The sequence below is a fragment of the Delphinapterus leucas genome, chromosome 16 (genome assembly GCF_059928025.1).
Source record: "Delphinapterus leucas isolate spDelLeu-1000000601 "Yukka" chromosome 16, BTC_Dleu_Yukka2, whole genome shotgun sequence".
NCBI classification, from domain to species: Eukaryota; Metazoa; Chordata; class Mammalia; order Artiodactyla; family Monodontidae; genus Delphinapterus; species Delphinapterus leucas.
In genome coordinates, this window is record NC_143144.1 from 49,224,747 (window position 1) to 49,239,994 (window position 15,248).

Genomic DNA, 15,248 nt, shown 5'->3' on the forward strand with positions numbered 1-15,248 from the left:
TTCTAATCAGCTGCAGAGGGCTTGGACTCAGACAGATTTTGTTGATAATCGGGACTTTCTGTATTGAAACCACAGCTGTATATGTTCTTATCTATGGCTAGAGGGCAAGGATAGCTGTTTGACCTTTTCTGTTTTAATCTGAATACAGCAGTTGAAAACATTATTGCAACATGTGTTATGTCTTATTGAGTAAAAAGATTGTTCTGTTGGTGCAGATGTGATTTTCAGCCTTCTGCCTTGCAGGGTTTACGGGTATTGATTCCGATTATGAGAAACCTGAAACTCCTGAGCTTGTGCTTAAAACCAACTTGTCCTCGGTGAGCGACTGTGTGCAGCAGGTGGTGGAACTTCTACAGGAGCAGGTGGGCGGACTGAACGTCTTTTTTAATAGTTTTATACAGTCATAAAAGATCATCTGTTTACTGAAGTGTTCTTTTTATAGTTTTCATTCCAAACTGTTACCAAGTCTGCTTCATTTCAGAACATTGTACCCCACACTATAATCAAAGGCATCCACGAACTGTTTGTGCCAGAAAACAAACTCGACCAAGTCCGAGCTGAGGCCGAAGTGCTCCCTTCGTTATCAATTACCAAGGTAAGGTGGTGCCCACTGGCTAATGGAGACTTAGGCTTAATGTCAGTCATTATAATCCATTTACAATTACTCTTAATTAATTAGGAAGGTAGACATAAGGAAAATGCAATGCCTATAAAGAAAAACACTTCATTTTGCCAATTTTTTTTTTACCTCTTCTTCAAGAAAATCTCTCATCAAGTGTTGCCCCAGGCAGCTGATCAATGCCATGTACAGAGGCAGACTGGGAACATAACTTCTGTATTTGCAGAGGACAGTTTTATATGGTTGTCATTATACCTTTAGTTATGCCGGCGCTCAAGCATTAGGCAGTAATTATTTGTTGGCAGTTGCTGAGAAAATAGTTTGTCCAGAATACAGGTGTTTCTTGGACCATTGAGAAGGAATTTGAAGAAAACAAGAAGCAACCCTGATCTAAAGTGACATGAATGCCTTGATCTTTTTTCTACTCTGCACATCCCACTCTTCCCTCATCAGGGAGAGTTCAGTCTGAGGAGAGGGAGCTTTGGTTGCATTGATTTTGCAACCTAGACGATGTTAAGATGCAATCCCAGCAAACAGCCCTGCAGATACCTTGGCCTGTTTACTGGTTAGTGTTAGTTGGTTCATATAAGGTGATCAAGTCTTCACTGGTAACCTTTTGGTATCCATTAAAACCTTGGGCATTTTTTTTTTTTTTTTGCGGTACGCGGGCCTCTCACTGTTGTGGCCTCTCCCGTTGCGGAGCACAGGCTCCGGATGCGCAGGCTCAGTGGCTATGGCTCACGGGCCCAGCTGCTCCGCGGCATGTGGGATCTTCCTGGACCGGGGCACGAACCCGTGTCTCCTGCATCGGCAGGCGGACTCTTAACCACTGCACCACCAGGGAAGCCCTGGACATTTTTTTAAGAGGCAGAGTACATTGGGAATGTCCTTCAGCTCATGAAGACCCCAGGCTTTAGTAAGTCATGACGAATTTATAAACACAAAAAATTCTGAGTTTTCCAATGCTCCAGGCAGGTGAGAAACACATAATCATAATTACAGTGCGGAATAATAGTTCCAATAACAAAATGGTCTGCAAGGTACAGAAGAACTTCAAAGAATCTAATGATTAATTCTCTCGATCCTAGAGGTGACAGGAAAGATTTCAGAGCAGTGGCCCATGAGCTGGGTTTTATTTTTATTTATATCTATTTATTTATTTTGGGGGGGTTTATTTTTTTATTTTTATTTTTTGAACTGTGTTTTAAATGATGAACAGGGTTTTCAGGTAGAGGGGAGGATGGGCTTGAAACCACGTGTGTGTTCAGACTGCACACTGTCTGGCACTGTTGGTGACTAGGCCCCCAGGTGGGGAGTGGTGCCAGGTGGACATCCCTACATGAGCCCCTGGGGACAGAGCTCGAAGGCCTGTCAGTATCACGCTAAGAATTTTAGACATTTGTCTTTTTTTAAAAAAATTAATTTATTTATTGTTTATTTTTGGCTGCATTGGGTCTTTGTTGCTGCACGCGAGTTTTCTCTAGTTGCGGTGAGCGGGGGCTACTCTTTATTGGGGTGCGCGAGCTTCTCATTGCGGTGGCTTCTCCTGTTGCGGAGCACGGGCTCTAGGCGCGCAGGCTTCAGTAGTTGTGGCATGCGGGCTCACTAGTTGTGGCTCGCGGGCTCTAGGGCGCAGGCTTCAGTAGTTGTGGCACGTGGGCTCAGTAGTTGTGGTGCATGGGCTTAGTTGCTCTGCAGCATGTGGGATCTTCCCGGACCAGGGCGCGAGCCTGTGTCCCCTGCATTCACAGGCGGATCTTAACCTCTGTGCCACCAGGGAAGTCCCTGGACATTTATCTTAGTGTCAATGGTTTGCTCAGTTCAGTCAAATAACTAGCACATTTGGTGAAAAAAATGTAGCGAAACCAGAATTTTTGTGGGAAAAAGAATGAACAGTGAATCTTCAACACAGGTGCATATTGTAAGGATAGATAGAACCTAAAGTGTTCAAAGAAATCATCCCAGTTTGAAATCTTTTCACCACTCTCCCACAGAAAGTTCTAGACTCAAACTTCTCCAGCCCCCCTAGATCATGGGTCAGCATTACATATGGGAACGCTTAAATCATAAAAGGTTCTGCCTTCATTCTCCTGTCAATTGAATAAGAAAGGACTGCCCTGGGGCCAGATGGCTGGAAAACGGAGCTTATGGAAATGTTCACCTGCTTTTTTGTGTTTTGCAGCTGGATCTTCAGTGGGTCCAAGTTTTGAGTGAAGGCTGGGCCACTCCCCTCAAAGGTTTTATGCGGGAAAAGGAGTACTTGCAGGTTATACACTTTGGCACCCTGCTAGACGGTATGGGTTTTTGTTCTTTCGTTTGTTTGTTACTCTTTATTATTAAAGAAAAAAATATTTCTCAGAAGTTTTCACAGGAACAAGAAATGCTAATCCTTGGTTTGTAAATCCTATTGTGAAAATATTTAGATTATTTATGGTGTGTCCAGTTATGTATAAGCTTCCATTTTTAGGATTTTTTTTGGTTATCCTCAAAGGATTATTGATTATCTAAAACTAAGGAACCAAAAAATAAAGGTTTGACTTGCACACAAAGCCAAGAGAAGGTTAAGTCTTTTTCACCTCCACCTGCCCTTTGCTGGCCGTGATATTCATAAGGCAGTGGACAGTCAGAAGCACCATTGGCAGCTGCTTGGACCATCCTGGGGAAGCCAGGATGGACTCGGCACTCATTGCTGACTTGCAGGATGCCTCCCATCCTCCAGCAAACGTTCTTGCAGCAGCTGCTCTCCTTGGTGGATAATAAAGGGTTGATATTCATGCCCATACATGAAATATATTAGGATGGCTTCATCCACTAAACTTTAATACGGGGTGTTAAGGCAGCTTTCTGGGCAGAAGCTGAATGGCTCTTAGAGAACTGCTCCTGTCAAGGTTGGAATGATGTCTCATTCAGAAAACTTCCGGATCCTTCTCTGATCATTTCCTTCCTAGAACTGTCTTGACCTTATCAAATAGAACTTATTTATTTCAAGATCTTGGGGAATAGCTGATAAGTGGGGGAAGGAATTTGTAATACGGAGCAGGGCTCCAAACCTTCTAGGAAGAAAAATCAAATCAGATGTTCTTTCCTGAGAAAGATGTTCATGTTCTAGGTTTGTGCCTCTGCCTGGGGAATGGGGCGTAAAGCAACCCCAGTTGTAGTTAGGTTTCAAAACTCCCCATACCTTCAAGAAGCCTCCTTAATTCCTATGTAAGTCAATTACTAAAAATACATACCAGGGATGTAATATGCTGCCCACCTCTACCTAAGTAGAGGCAGAATATCATAGTGGATAAGAGTGAGCTGTGGAGCCAGACTATCTGGGTTCAGGGCAAATTACTTAAACTCTCTGGGCCTCAGTTTCCTCATCTGTAAAATAGGGATGTTAATAATAGTACCTACCTCAATGGGATGTTGAATGTTTAAAAGAATAAAGTACCTGGTCCAATAGTAAATGTTCCATATATTAACAACCCCCTCACTGCATAAAATTAAAAGGACTTCAAAGTCTTGAACAGACCAAGAAGCTTATCTCTAGTCACATCCGTTTGGAAGTAGCACAGATAAGATGTTCATCAGCTAGTCAATAAATATTTATTGAGTGTCCTCGGATGTCAGGGTTTGTTCTAGCTGCTGGAGATAATACGAGCTTGCTGGGACAGGCAGTGCAGTTCATCTTCTGAACTCTAGTCCAGAGGGGTTTTCCCGCCACATCAGTGGTTGTGAAACTTTTTTTTTTCAAGTCATAACTATTTCAGTGAAATCTGAGGCAATATATACAACAGATAAAAATGGAACTGCTCCTTTGGAAGAAGTGGGCTCAGTCTTTCTCCCACCTGGACAGCAGCCTTGAGGGTGTCTAGGGAAAGCTGGTTGAAACACTGCCCTCGACCACACCATGACAGTCTCATGACAGAGCTTGGCTCGATGGCTTTTGGACTGAGTAGACACGGTTAAATTCCAAAAATGATGTCTCTCTGTATCAGAAGGTTGGGCAAGGTATCATTTGTATGGATATCATTTAATTTTAACCAATTTATGAAAGTTTGAGTCACCACCATTGAAAATTTGAAATAATTTTTGTAGCCATAGACATGTGGCCATTTTCATCTACCATTAAACAATCGCACATTTCTTGATCACCTACAATCTGCAGGTAAAATTGTTTCTATTCTGACCCTGTCTCCCAAAAGTATTTTGTTGGTTTTAATTTTCTCAAAGGTTCACAACTTCCCCCTATAGTAAAAAAAAAAAAAATTAGCTCAGTCTACTCAGTCCAAAAGCAAAATAAAAAATCATTTTTTAGTGTTTTTGATGATTATATAGTATGAGTTACTCCCTATATTACTCAAGGGTCTATTTTCATGTCAGTGTATTATTATTATTTTATTTCTCACTGGATATATAGTTTGGGGGGGCTGTCATAGAGCCTCCAATGATAAATGTCACATCTAAATTTGAAAATGGAACCTCAAGCTTATGTTCTTGACTGGTGGCATCCAAGTAGGGTTAAGACATAGCAGCCTTGTGAGACCTGATCATTTAATGGCAAGTCTTCTGCGGCTCTGACTTTCTAAGTCAGGGCTTGAGAGCTTTTCTATATACTGCCAGCATTTATTCAGCACGTAATGTGTTCTGACCCTGGTGCTTGACATAGGACATCACATTTAATCCAGATAACACCACTGTGAAGGTATTTTGTCCATATGAGGAAATAAGTATTGGGAAGGTTAAATAACTCCCTCGAAGCCTGGATTCAAATCCAGGTTATCCTGGGACTGGGCATACTCTCATGTCCTCTAAACATCTGGAATTCTAGGACGTTCTAAAGCAGTTTGCCTGTATACCTCCCAAAGCCTGGTTTGGAATCATCTGACAGTAGTTATAACATCACGTATTTGTAAGAGACAACTTCTTGCTTAAGTTCGAGGGGCTATTGACATACTTTATAATTATTTAAAAACATAATTATTGGGCTTCCCTGGTGGCGCAGTGGTTGAGAGTCCACCTGCCGATGCAGGGGACACAGGTTCGTGCCCCGGTCTGGGAAGATCCCACATGCCGCGGAGCGGCTGGGCCCGTGAGCCATGGCCGCTGAGCCTGTGCGTCCGGAGCCTGTGCTCCGCAGCGGGAGAGGCCACAACAGTGAGAGGCCCGTGTACGGCAAAAAAAATAAATAAATAAATAAAAACATAATTATTTAAAAATGCTTTTGGATTGTATTGGACATTATTCAATACAAATTCTGGTTTCACCAGCTTTTTGCTGTCACATATGCTCTATTTTTAGAAATAACAGTAACAAAAAGCTCAGTATCTTTGTATGTTGTATGTATGAAGCTTCATAGTAGGAGTTTGTTCCTTGTCATTGTTGCTTTACTATTATTTTGGTGGAAAGTTGAAAACAATATGTTTCTTAATTTTGTTTGTATTTCTCTAGGCATGTTCCTTCCTGGTATGTACTTTAACTTTATAAGTAGTTAAATTATTATAATTAGATATGTTATATTAACTAGAAATGGTAAGGACATAACTAGAAAAAAAAATCTAAATGAACTAGTTGGAATTGCTAACAGTTCATGATCCAACCAGTTATAATAGAATAATGCTGCATTCTTCTGTTGATAGGAGTCCAAGTAACAGGAAATTTCTGGATCAGATGCAGCTGTTGTTTATAATATTTTATTTGGCTGACAAATTAAACTTGTTTCTGAATTTCTGTTGCACATTTTGTTCCTGAGATTTAAAAAATTTATGATCCTCTCTGTTAATTACTTCTACTGAGTGTTGGTCCCCATTTTGTTTCACAAATCTGGAAATTTTTTTCTATTGCATTTATAAAACATTTTTAATTGATGAAGGATAAATCAGTTTTAGATACAATTTAAAGTGGATACCCCTGGTTGGACTGTGGATGATTGTACTTCGTTTGTGATGAGTAATTATGCATAAATTTAATTTCAAGCTATGACAATTGATAGTTATAAAACTGGGAATAAACACGTACTCGCTGCAATTCTAAACTTCTGCACTGTACCGGAAGAAAAAGGTAAAATTCTGAAGATATCATTTATCTTGAGTATTGTTTTCATCATTGCTGTTTTTCCTTGAAAAAGACGAATTAAGCAATATAAAGTATTTGTTTTTGCCCAGAAATAGTCCCAAACAAATGATAAGCATATCTACAAGGTTAAAACAACAGGCTTGAAAATTATTTAAAGCAAAAGCAAGATTATTCAATTAAACATGAGGTTAAGTGTTGGACTAACTGTGGCTAAAAAACTACGATACTCTTTTCCAAAATGAGTTATACTGCAGTAAAATAATCAGGGTGGTTCCCACCAGAGCTGAAGCACATTATGGAAAAAGGCTGAAAGCCCGAGTCAATGTTTAAAGCTATGGAGGCTATTTCAGCACAGAGTTAAATTGTAGGATAATTTTATGTATTAGAAAAGTTGATTAAGATGATAGGGAAACCCCAGTATATCTGCTTTTACCTGTGTGGAGTTGTAGCTACAGGTGTATGAGATCAGCTGGCACTGTTACTCGGTAGAACTCCCTTCCACAACATCCCACAGATTAGTCTCTTGACAACCTGTCAGGTAGTGCTGTTTCCTTAGTTGGGATTTTCACTCAAGGCCAAGATGAAGGTGGATCAGAGGCTACGCTGGGCTGGAACCTAGTGGGCCAAAGGAGGTGATGGCAACGAGCAAGTGGAGTATTCTTTGGATTTCAACCCAGAGTAATTGATGGAAGGCAGCACTGCAAGCACGTTGCAGGCAGAGCTGGGTTTCCGCCAGCACCCAACCCACCTTTTGCTTTGCATCTTGTTTTACTTTATTTTGGTCAAGGCACTCAAGGCACTCTTTGTAAGCAGTGTGGTCATGCTATCCACAGAAAGCCTCTTCCCAGCAACCCAGAGATATACATATTATTTATGATCCCATTTTCCAAGTGGAGAAACTGAGGACAGAGAAGGTGAGTGACACAGGTAGTAAATAGGAGATCGCTTGGCTTTGAGTTTAGTGCTCTCTGCACAGGGCTTGCTTGGACTACTCTTATTGTCTGTGAACTTTGAAACAAAGGAGTTACTTGAGTGAGGAAACTCATACTTTCTGTGTACAGTATCTTCCTTGTTGTTTATGAGGCTCCCAGAGCAGGATTTTATGATGGATTTTATGATGGATTTTATGATGGATGGGATTTCTTTATTGCTGGAAGTTGCTGTATATATCCTGTGACATTCTTTATGTCCTAGTAACTTTTGGAGAGTATTTTAAATGTGCAAAGTGATATGCCTGTAGACCTTTGTTTCACAGCTAATGGGGGAGTATGATGCCCCAAAGAAATAGAACTCAGATCTCAGATCTTTAACTCTATCAGAAGTGGTCTAAATGTTGGATTTTGAAAGTTAGATTTAAAAGACTTCATTAATCTATGGTACATTTTCTCCAATCCATAAATAACAGCATTTGCTTCCTCTTTTGGAAATCCTGAGTTTGTAATAAGGAAGAACAAATTTTACTCCACATTGGATCTGTTTCTTTTACTTTAACCTTTTTATTCTATTGCTTTTACAAGTTAATCCCTAAAGGGATGTTGCCTATAAGCTTAAATTATACATAATGGCACATCGCTGGGAACCCTGCCTCTCATGTGATGAAGTTTAAGCTAAAAGACCTTTGTTTAGCTCACAGAAAACATCCTGACTAAGCCCACCTGTGAATGACCGCAGGGAGGAAGAAATTAACATCCCCTCAGAGCCTGACAGGAACCAGAAAATGTTTGACTTTATCCCCTCCCCTTTTAGTATAAAAGAAGCCTGACTCCAGGGAAGGTGGTTCTTTGGGACAGGAATCTACCATCTTCCCGGTCTGCTGGCTTTCCAAATAAAGTTGCTATTCCTTCTCCCAACAACTCATTTCTCCCTTTATTGGCCGGTGGAGCGGCAAGCAGTACGAGCTTAAATTGGGTAACAAATTGAATGTTGTTTTTACTCACTTTCCTTTCATTCCCATCTGAGTCTTGAACTTGGGAACTCCCCCCAAATCTCCCTGATATTCTTTAATGTTATACACTTAATTCTGTGCCCCCATTTTCTCACTGTAAGTACAACTGAAAGCCTGACATATTTGCTAGAATGTTAGGGCCCCATTACAAAAGGGGAGAAACAGCTGTGTGATTTCTTTTACATTATCTGGCTTCACTAAGAAATCATAGTCATCCCTCCCAATCTGAGGGGGGTTGGTTCCAGGACCCAATGCAGATACCGAAATCTGTGGACGCTGCAGCCCCACAGTCCAACCTCTGCATCTGCGGGTTCCTCATCCACGATTCAACCAAAGGTGGATCCTGTATAAGGTTTGCTATCCACGAGGCGGTTGAATTTGCCGGTGTGGAATTCGCAGATAATGCAAGGCATTGCCAACCTTTATTTTATCTAGTTGGATTTTTAAAGACTTTAAGCTTCCTAGTGTGTTGAGGTCACGACCAAATTTTAAAAAGAACTCCGAAGGGAGCCACCCCCTCGGGAGCCACCCCCAAATCACTTACTGAAGCCACCCCTACAATTTGAAACAGTCCGTTTTTCACAAACGCTCCATCCTTTGCTTTGAGAAGCCTCTTAAAGGATTTATCACAGACGCTAGAGAAACTAGTGCAGCCAACATAACCATGTTAGAGTTAGGTCTTAATGCCTTTTGCAGGAAATGTCTGGAAGAGACATTGTGCACGTTTGAGTCCCCTTTAAAGGAGCCCACACCTTGTATCCCACATTCATGCATCAAATGGCACTTTCCACAGACGGAGTGATTAACATGAGCATCCCCGTCGTGCTGCCCGTCTCCGCGGACGATAAGACACGGCTGCAAGGGTGCAGCGAGTTTGTCCTGACACACGGAGGACGGAAGGTGGCTATCTTACGAGACCCTGAATTCTACGAACACAGAAAAGAGGAGCGTTGTTCCCATGTGTGGGGCACAACCTGTGCAAAACACCCCTACATCAAAGTAAGTGGCATAACGTTTGGAAGGTCTTTCTTTCAACTTAGGATAAAAATAATTCTTAATTCCTTCGTGAAGGACTTAGAAAAACGGGGGTTAGATGGAAGAATGCGTTTCTAAGGGAGGTCCTGCAAGCTTTGCCTGGGGAGATGTTTTTAGATAGGGCAAAGAAATGACTTTGTTGGAGGGCTGGTCTAAACGGTCTCTTGAGTCCTCAGATCCTGTGATGGCTGTGACTCCCTCAACTAAATGGGAAACAACTGGACTGGGGAGATAATTTAGTCTAACATCATGAGGGGAGAACCAGAATCATAGCTGTGCTATGCACAAAACCACAGCCAGAGCTTGCAGCCCTGTCCATTTTGAAATTCACAAGGGAAGTCAATTTCTTCCTACAGAATGGATCCAGCTAAGCTCTGGAAAGAGACTGGAAGTTCATGCTCTGTGGCTGTTGTGCGGAGGGGGGGTGGGGGGGGTGGGTGACATTGTTTCAATAAACAAAAAGCACAGATAGCAGCAGAGTTTCCGGAGGGAAAATACCGCATTTTCATCAGATTGAAAAATGTGTTCATCTAATTAGGATTATTTTGGAGTCGATCTGCCTAACGGCAAAGTAGACTAAAATTCCTCCGCCTCCTTCACAGCTTCTCATTGTTGTTGGTGATGGGGTGGGATTGCAGGGAGTGGAATTGTTGGGTGTGGTTCATTTCCCATAAAGAAAAATATGTGAAATTGAATGCAAAAGCTAGCCCTTATCTGAGATTAGAGCATTAGGGTTGAAATTTAAAAAGACATATACTAGTGATTCCCTAGCTGGAGTAACTAACTTTCAGAAAGTTCAAAGGTAATAGAGAACCATCTGAGACCCAGGAGACTCTAAAAAGCCTTGTGGTTGGACAAGGCACGTCCTCTCTCTTGTCCTCAGTTTCTTCATTTATAAAAGGAGGGGGCCAGACTCAGTAACTCTGAGATCTCTTCCAGCTCTGTGACTGTACAAAATGGATGTTTGAATAAACCGGTTCAAATCTGTCAGACAAACTTCCCTTTGGTTTGGTTTTGTTTTTTTCAGTTGTGAAATGTTGCACAGTAGGGAGGGCTTTTGCAAGGCCCCTGGTGGAACACAAGAGGTCAGTGGGGGAGCAAAGCAGCTCCTCATTTATTGGACACAACTAGCCACCCTGCAGATAAGCTCAGAGCCATCAGAACATTTTCTCTCCAAGAGGCTGGGAGACAGGCCTTGAAATTACTGGACAATAGCTATTTGAGGAATTGTGTTCTGAGCCTTAATTATATCTTTGTCTCATTCCTTTTCTGATCATAATCCTTTAGGTTTGGGCTCTTATCTGCACTCAGTGACCTAAAGAATAGTGGCCTTTCTTCATGCCAGCTCATATATTTCCACTCTTTGGGCCTAACATCCATGGTTAGCACTAAAAGAAAAAAAAAACAACTAAGGAAGCTCGTAAGCAATTATGTTTATCTTGTCTCGCATCAGGTGCTGGCAGTTGGAGGTCAGAATGTTTTCGATGGCAGGGAGAGTGGGGGTGTGATTTGTGGCCTTGAAAATATAGTCAGGGACTCTGTAGCATTAGGTCATTAGAAGGACTCTGTAAACATTCCTAGTGAGCTAATGGTGAGAAATGGGCCATGGATAACCAGAGAGAAAACCACTCACCCTGTATAAGCTACACTTGGAGCACTGAAGGTGTGTTTATGGGAAAGGAACTGTCTTCACTGGACATTTTTTAGCACCTTGAAAATCACAGTAAAACTTAAACATGTTTTTTTTGGTTTTAGAACCCCAAACCTTCCAACAGTAATTCCTTCCAAAAGTAATTATGGGCCTCCTTGTGTTTCCATGTGGCACTGGGAGTTATATTTGCATGGAAAATGGTCAGAGTCACCGAGGAAACTGTCTACCTCTGTTGCATAGCCCCTCACTGCAGTACCCTGACCTTCCATTCAAATCCTCCCAACCCTCTCTTTCACTAATATGGAACCACGTGACGTGTCACAGATGCGAGCATGAGGAGAGGAGCGGGTGAAACTTGTAAAAATAATGCTTAGTGGAGCCCTGTTGCCTTTCATCCATGGATCTCAAATCTTTTTCAAATGGTAATTATTTCTCACAATGTTCCTGTGAAGCACCTAAGAATCATTACTCCCATTTTACAGATGTAGAAACCAAGAGAACAGAGTATGACTTCCCAATGAAGGATAGGAATGAGAGTTTCTATATCCTTTAGCCCTTCAGTGAAGACCACATCGTTAGTTAGAGCAACCGAATCACCTGGGGAGCTTTAAAAATTACCCATGACCGGGGCTTCCCTGGTGGCGCAGTGGTTGAGAGTCTGCCTGCCGATGCAGGTGTGCCCTGGTCCGGGAAGATCCCACATGCCGCGGAGCGGCTGGGCCCGTGAGCCATGGCCGCTGAGCCTGCGCGTCCGGAGCCTGTGCTACGCAACGGGAGAGGCCACAACAGTAAGAGGCCCGCGTACCGCAAAAAGAAAAAAAAAAAAAAAATTACCCATGACCAGATCTCTACCTCACAGTCTTTGATTTAATTTGCTTGGGCTCAGTTCTGGGTATTGTGGGTTTTGAGGCTCCCTGTGATTTTAATATACTGTGAAGGTTGAGAACCATGGCATTAGATAATTATCTGCAGCTGTTTCTTGTGTGGCTCCACCTGGATATATCCTGCAAGCATCTCGCACTCAACATGGGCAACTTCACCCCAGCCTTGTCCCCCTCCTGTGTCCCCCATCTCCGTGAACAGCTCTGCCATCCAAACAGTGGCCCATGTCCAAAACCTGGATGTCATTCTTTTTTCTTTTCTTTTTTTATCATGAGATCAACAACATTTATTTTCCATAATGAATTTCCTCAGTTTTGAGTGTACATCTCCTGGCATTCTGAAAAAATATATATTTTCTGTGTTACTTTCAAAGTATTATTTTTTAAATTTAAGTATACTTGATTTATAATATTGTGTTAGTTTCAGGTGTACAGCAAAGTGATTCAGTTATACGTGTGTGTGTATTCTTTTCCATTATAGGTTATTACAAGATGTTGAATATAGCTCCCTGTGCTATACAGTAAATCCTTGTCGTTTATCTATTTTATATATAGTAGTGTGTTTCTGTTAATCCCATACTCCTAATTTATCCCTCTCCCCCACTTCCCCTTTGGTAACCATAAGTTCATTTTCTATGTCTGTGAGTCTGTTTCTGTTTTGTAAATAAGTTCATTTGTATTATTTTTTAGATTCCACAAATGAGTGATATCATCTTTGTCTTTCTCTGACTTACTTCACTTAGTATGATAATCTCTGGGTCCATCCATGTTGCTGCAAATGGCATTATTTCTTTTTTAAAAAAATGTTTATTTTATATTGGAGTATAGTCGATGTACAATGTTGTGTTAGTTTCAGGTGTACAGCAAAGTGATTCAGTTATACATATACATGTATCTATTCTTTTTCATATTATTTTCCCATATAGGTTATTACAGAGTATTGAGTAGAGTTCCCTGTGCTATACAGTAGGTCCTTGTTGATTATCTATTTGATATATAGCAGTGTGTATGTGTTAATCCCAATCTCCTAAATTACCCCTCCCCTTGCCACCTTTGCCCTTTGGTAACCATAAGGTTGTTTTCTAAGTCTGTGAGTCTTTCTGTTTTGTGAATAAGTTCATTTGTATCATTTTTTTAAAGATACCACATATAAGTGATATCATATGATACTTGTCTTTCTCTCTCTTACTTCATTCACTTAGTAGGATAATCTCTAGGTCCATCCATGTTGCTGCAAATGGCATTATTTCATTCTTATGACTAATATTCCACTGTACATATATACCACACTGGACATCATTCTTCCTTCTTTCTTCTCCCTTGTCCATTCAATCACCAAGTCCTAACAGTTCTGCCTTCTAGGTATTGCTTGAAGGTGTTCACTTCTGTTGCAACTTGGGCCAGGGCACTTAATTTCTTCCCTGTCTCTTGCCCTACTCCCCTCGAAGCCCCTCTCCAATTCTTCAGCTAGAGTGGACCGTTCAAGCTTTATTTGGGAGCTCACATAAAGCTATGACTTCACCTTACCACCTCTAACCACCACCGCCCAAGATATTCCCCTCCAGCATCTCAGCTGGTCACTATATCATCCTCTGTCACACTTTTGCATGTGCTGGTCCCTCAGCCTAGGACACTGTTCCTTCCACTCCTGCCTCCTCACTTTCTTTGTCACACCTTCCCACCCTCAGCAGCTCCTCTCCTGATGTGCACGTTCCCTCTTCCTCTCTAGGTTATTTCCACTCTTCCTTTCAGCCTGTTCACCATAGCTTTCTTAGTCTCCATCCTAGTGTTTGAGCTCATCCTCTCTTTTGCATTCCTGTTGTCTGTGATTCCAAGCCCCGTTCCTCTTTCACTGCTTCACTAGACTCCCTTAAAGCCTGTTCCTCACACATGTGTCCAGTTCTGCAAACTCTAGCTGTGGTCCCACACCTGCCTTTGGCAGGAGGCTTGGAAGGAAGTGGGTACTTATGGGCCACAAAGCCCTTGGAAATTAGAGCCACTGGACCTCCCTTCCTGATAGCTGGACCACAGTTCTGGGGACAGTTGAGCCACCTTGGGGACAGAGATGCTCTCTGTCCCTCCTGATCCCAGAAATGCCAAAAGCATAGTTTCAGCATTGTTCTCCAGATATATTTTTAGGCTGGATGGTGAATGAAACAGGTTCAATATTGCCTTTGCCAATAGAACAATATAGGGTGGACCCCTTGTGCCCAGAATGAGTTACTGCATGCCCAGGGATTTGGGGTAACTCTTTCAAAATTTTATCTGCAGTTTAAGCAATGAGGAGAAAGTAAATGTCTAGGTATGGGTATTTGACAATATTCTTGTTAAGTGATTTTCCTGAGCACAGAGTTTAGAAGGGGGGCCATGAAAAAACAAGCAAATTCCTTGCAAATCACCCTTTCTCTACCCAAGGTTTCCTTTGTTTCGGGGGCTGTCCTGTGCAATGTAGGATATTGAGAAGCATTCCTGGCCTCTAATCACTAGATGCCAATAACACACCCTTCCCCACTCCAGTTGTGATGGTCACAGTTGTCTTCAGATATTGTCAGGTGTCGCCAGGAAAGGCAAAATCGCCCTCTGTTGAGAACCCTGGCTCTAGCCCAACCGCCCATTCCCTGAAAACCTCTGGAATGCAAGTCATTGTAAACTCCAACATCTGGCCATGACAGGAAATTGAACCAGGGGTATACCATCACCACCTTGATGTCTTCTGAATTGGTGTCATAAATCAATCAGCTTTCTCTCCCCTTTTCTTGCCTCCCTCTTTTCTGCTGCCATTACAGGCTGGCCACACTGTCCTTGGACACTGCAAAAGGCAGTTATGGAATTTGATCAGGCGAATGACTGCACAACTATGATTGACTGAGAAGTAAGACGTTCTGTGATGTTTGTCTCAATGACTGAGAGACACCTGCTCTCAGTCGTGACTTGCGGCACTGCAGCGTCATATGGAACATATTTAAGTTTATAGAAAAAACAAAGGGTTGTCATGTTTTTCTTTGTTCAGGTTGAGATAAGATGAACACATAATGTATAAGTTTCAGATGTACAACA

General features: G+C 41.9%; 1 protein-coding gene across 4 annotated transcripts in view; it reads left to right on the top strand.

Moving 5' to 3' along the window:
• Window positions 1-15,248, top strand: part of PAPSS2 (3'-phosphoadenosine 5'-phosphosulfate synthase 2) — a 78,829-nt gene that overhangs the window by 55,895 nt on the left and 7,686 nt on the right. For all 4 annotated transcript variants that reach the window (XM_022569426.2, XM_089897865.1, XM_022569424.2 and 1 more), the window contains exons 5-8: window positions 244-362; window positions 482-595; window positions 2,802-2,913; window positions 9,418-9,623. In XM_022569426.2, coding sequence (XP_022425134.1) covers window positions 244-362; window positions 482-595; window positions 2,802-2,913; window positions 9,418-9,623 — 551 coding nt within the window. The remainder of the gene's footprint in view (window positions 1-243; window positions 363-481; window positions 596-2,801; window positions 2,914-9,417; window positions 9,624-15,248) is intronic.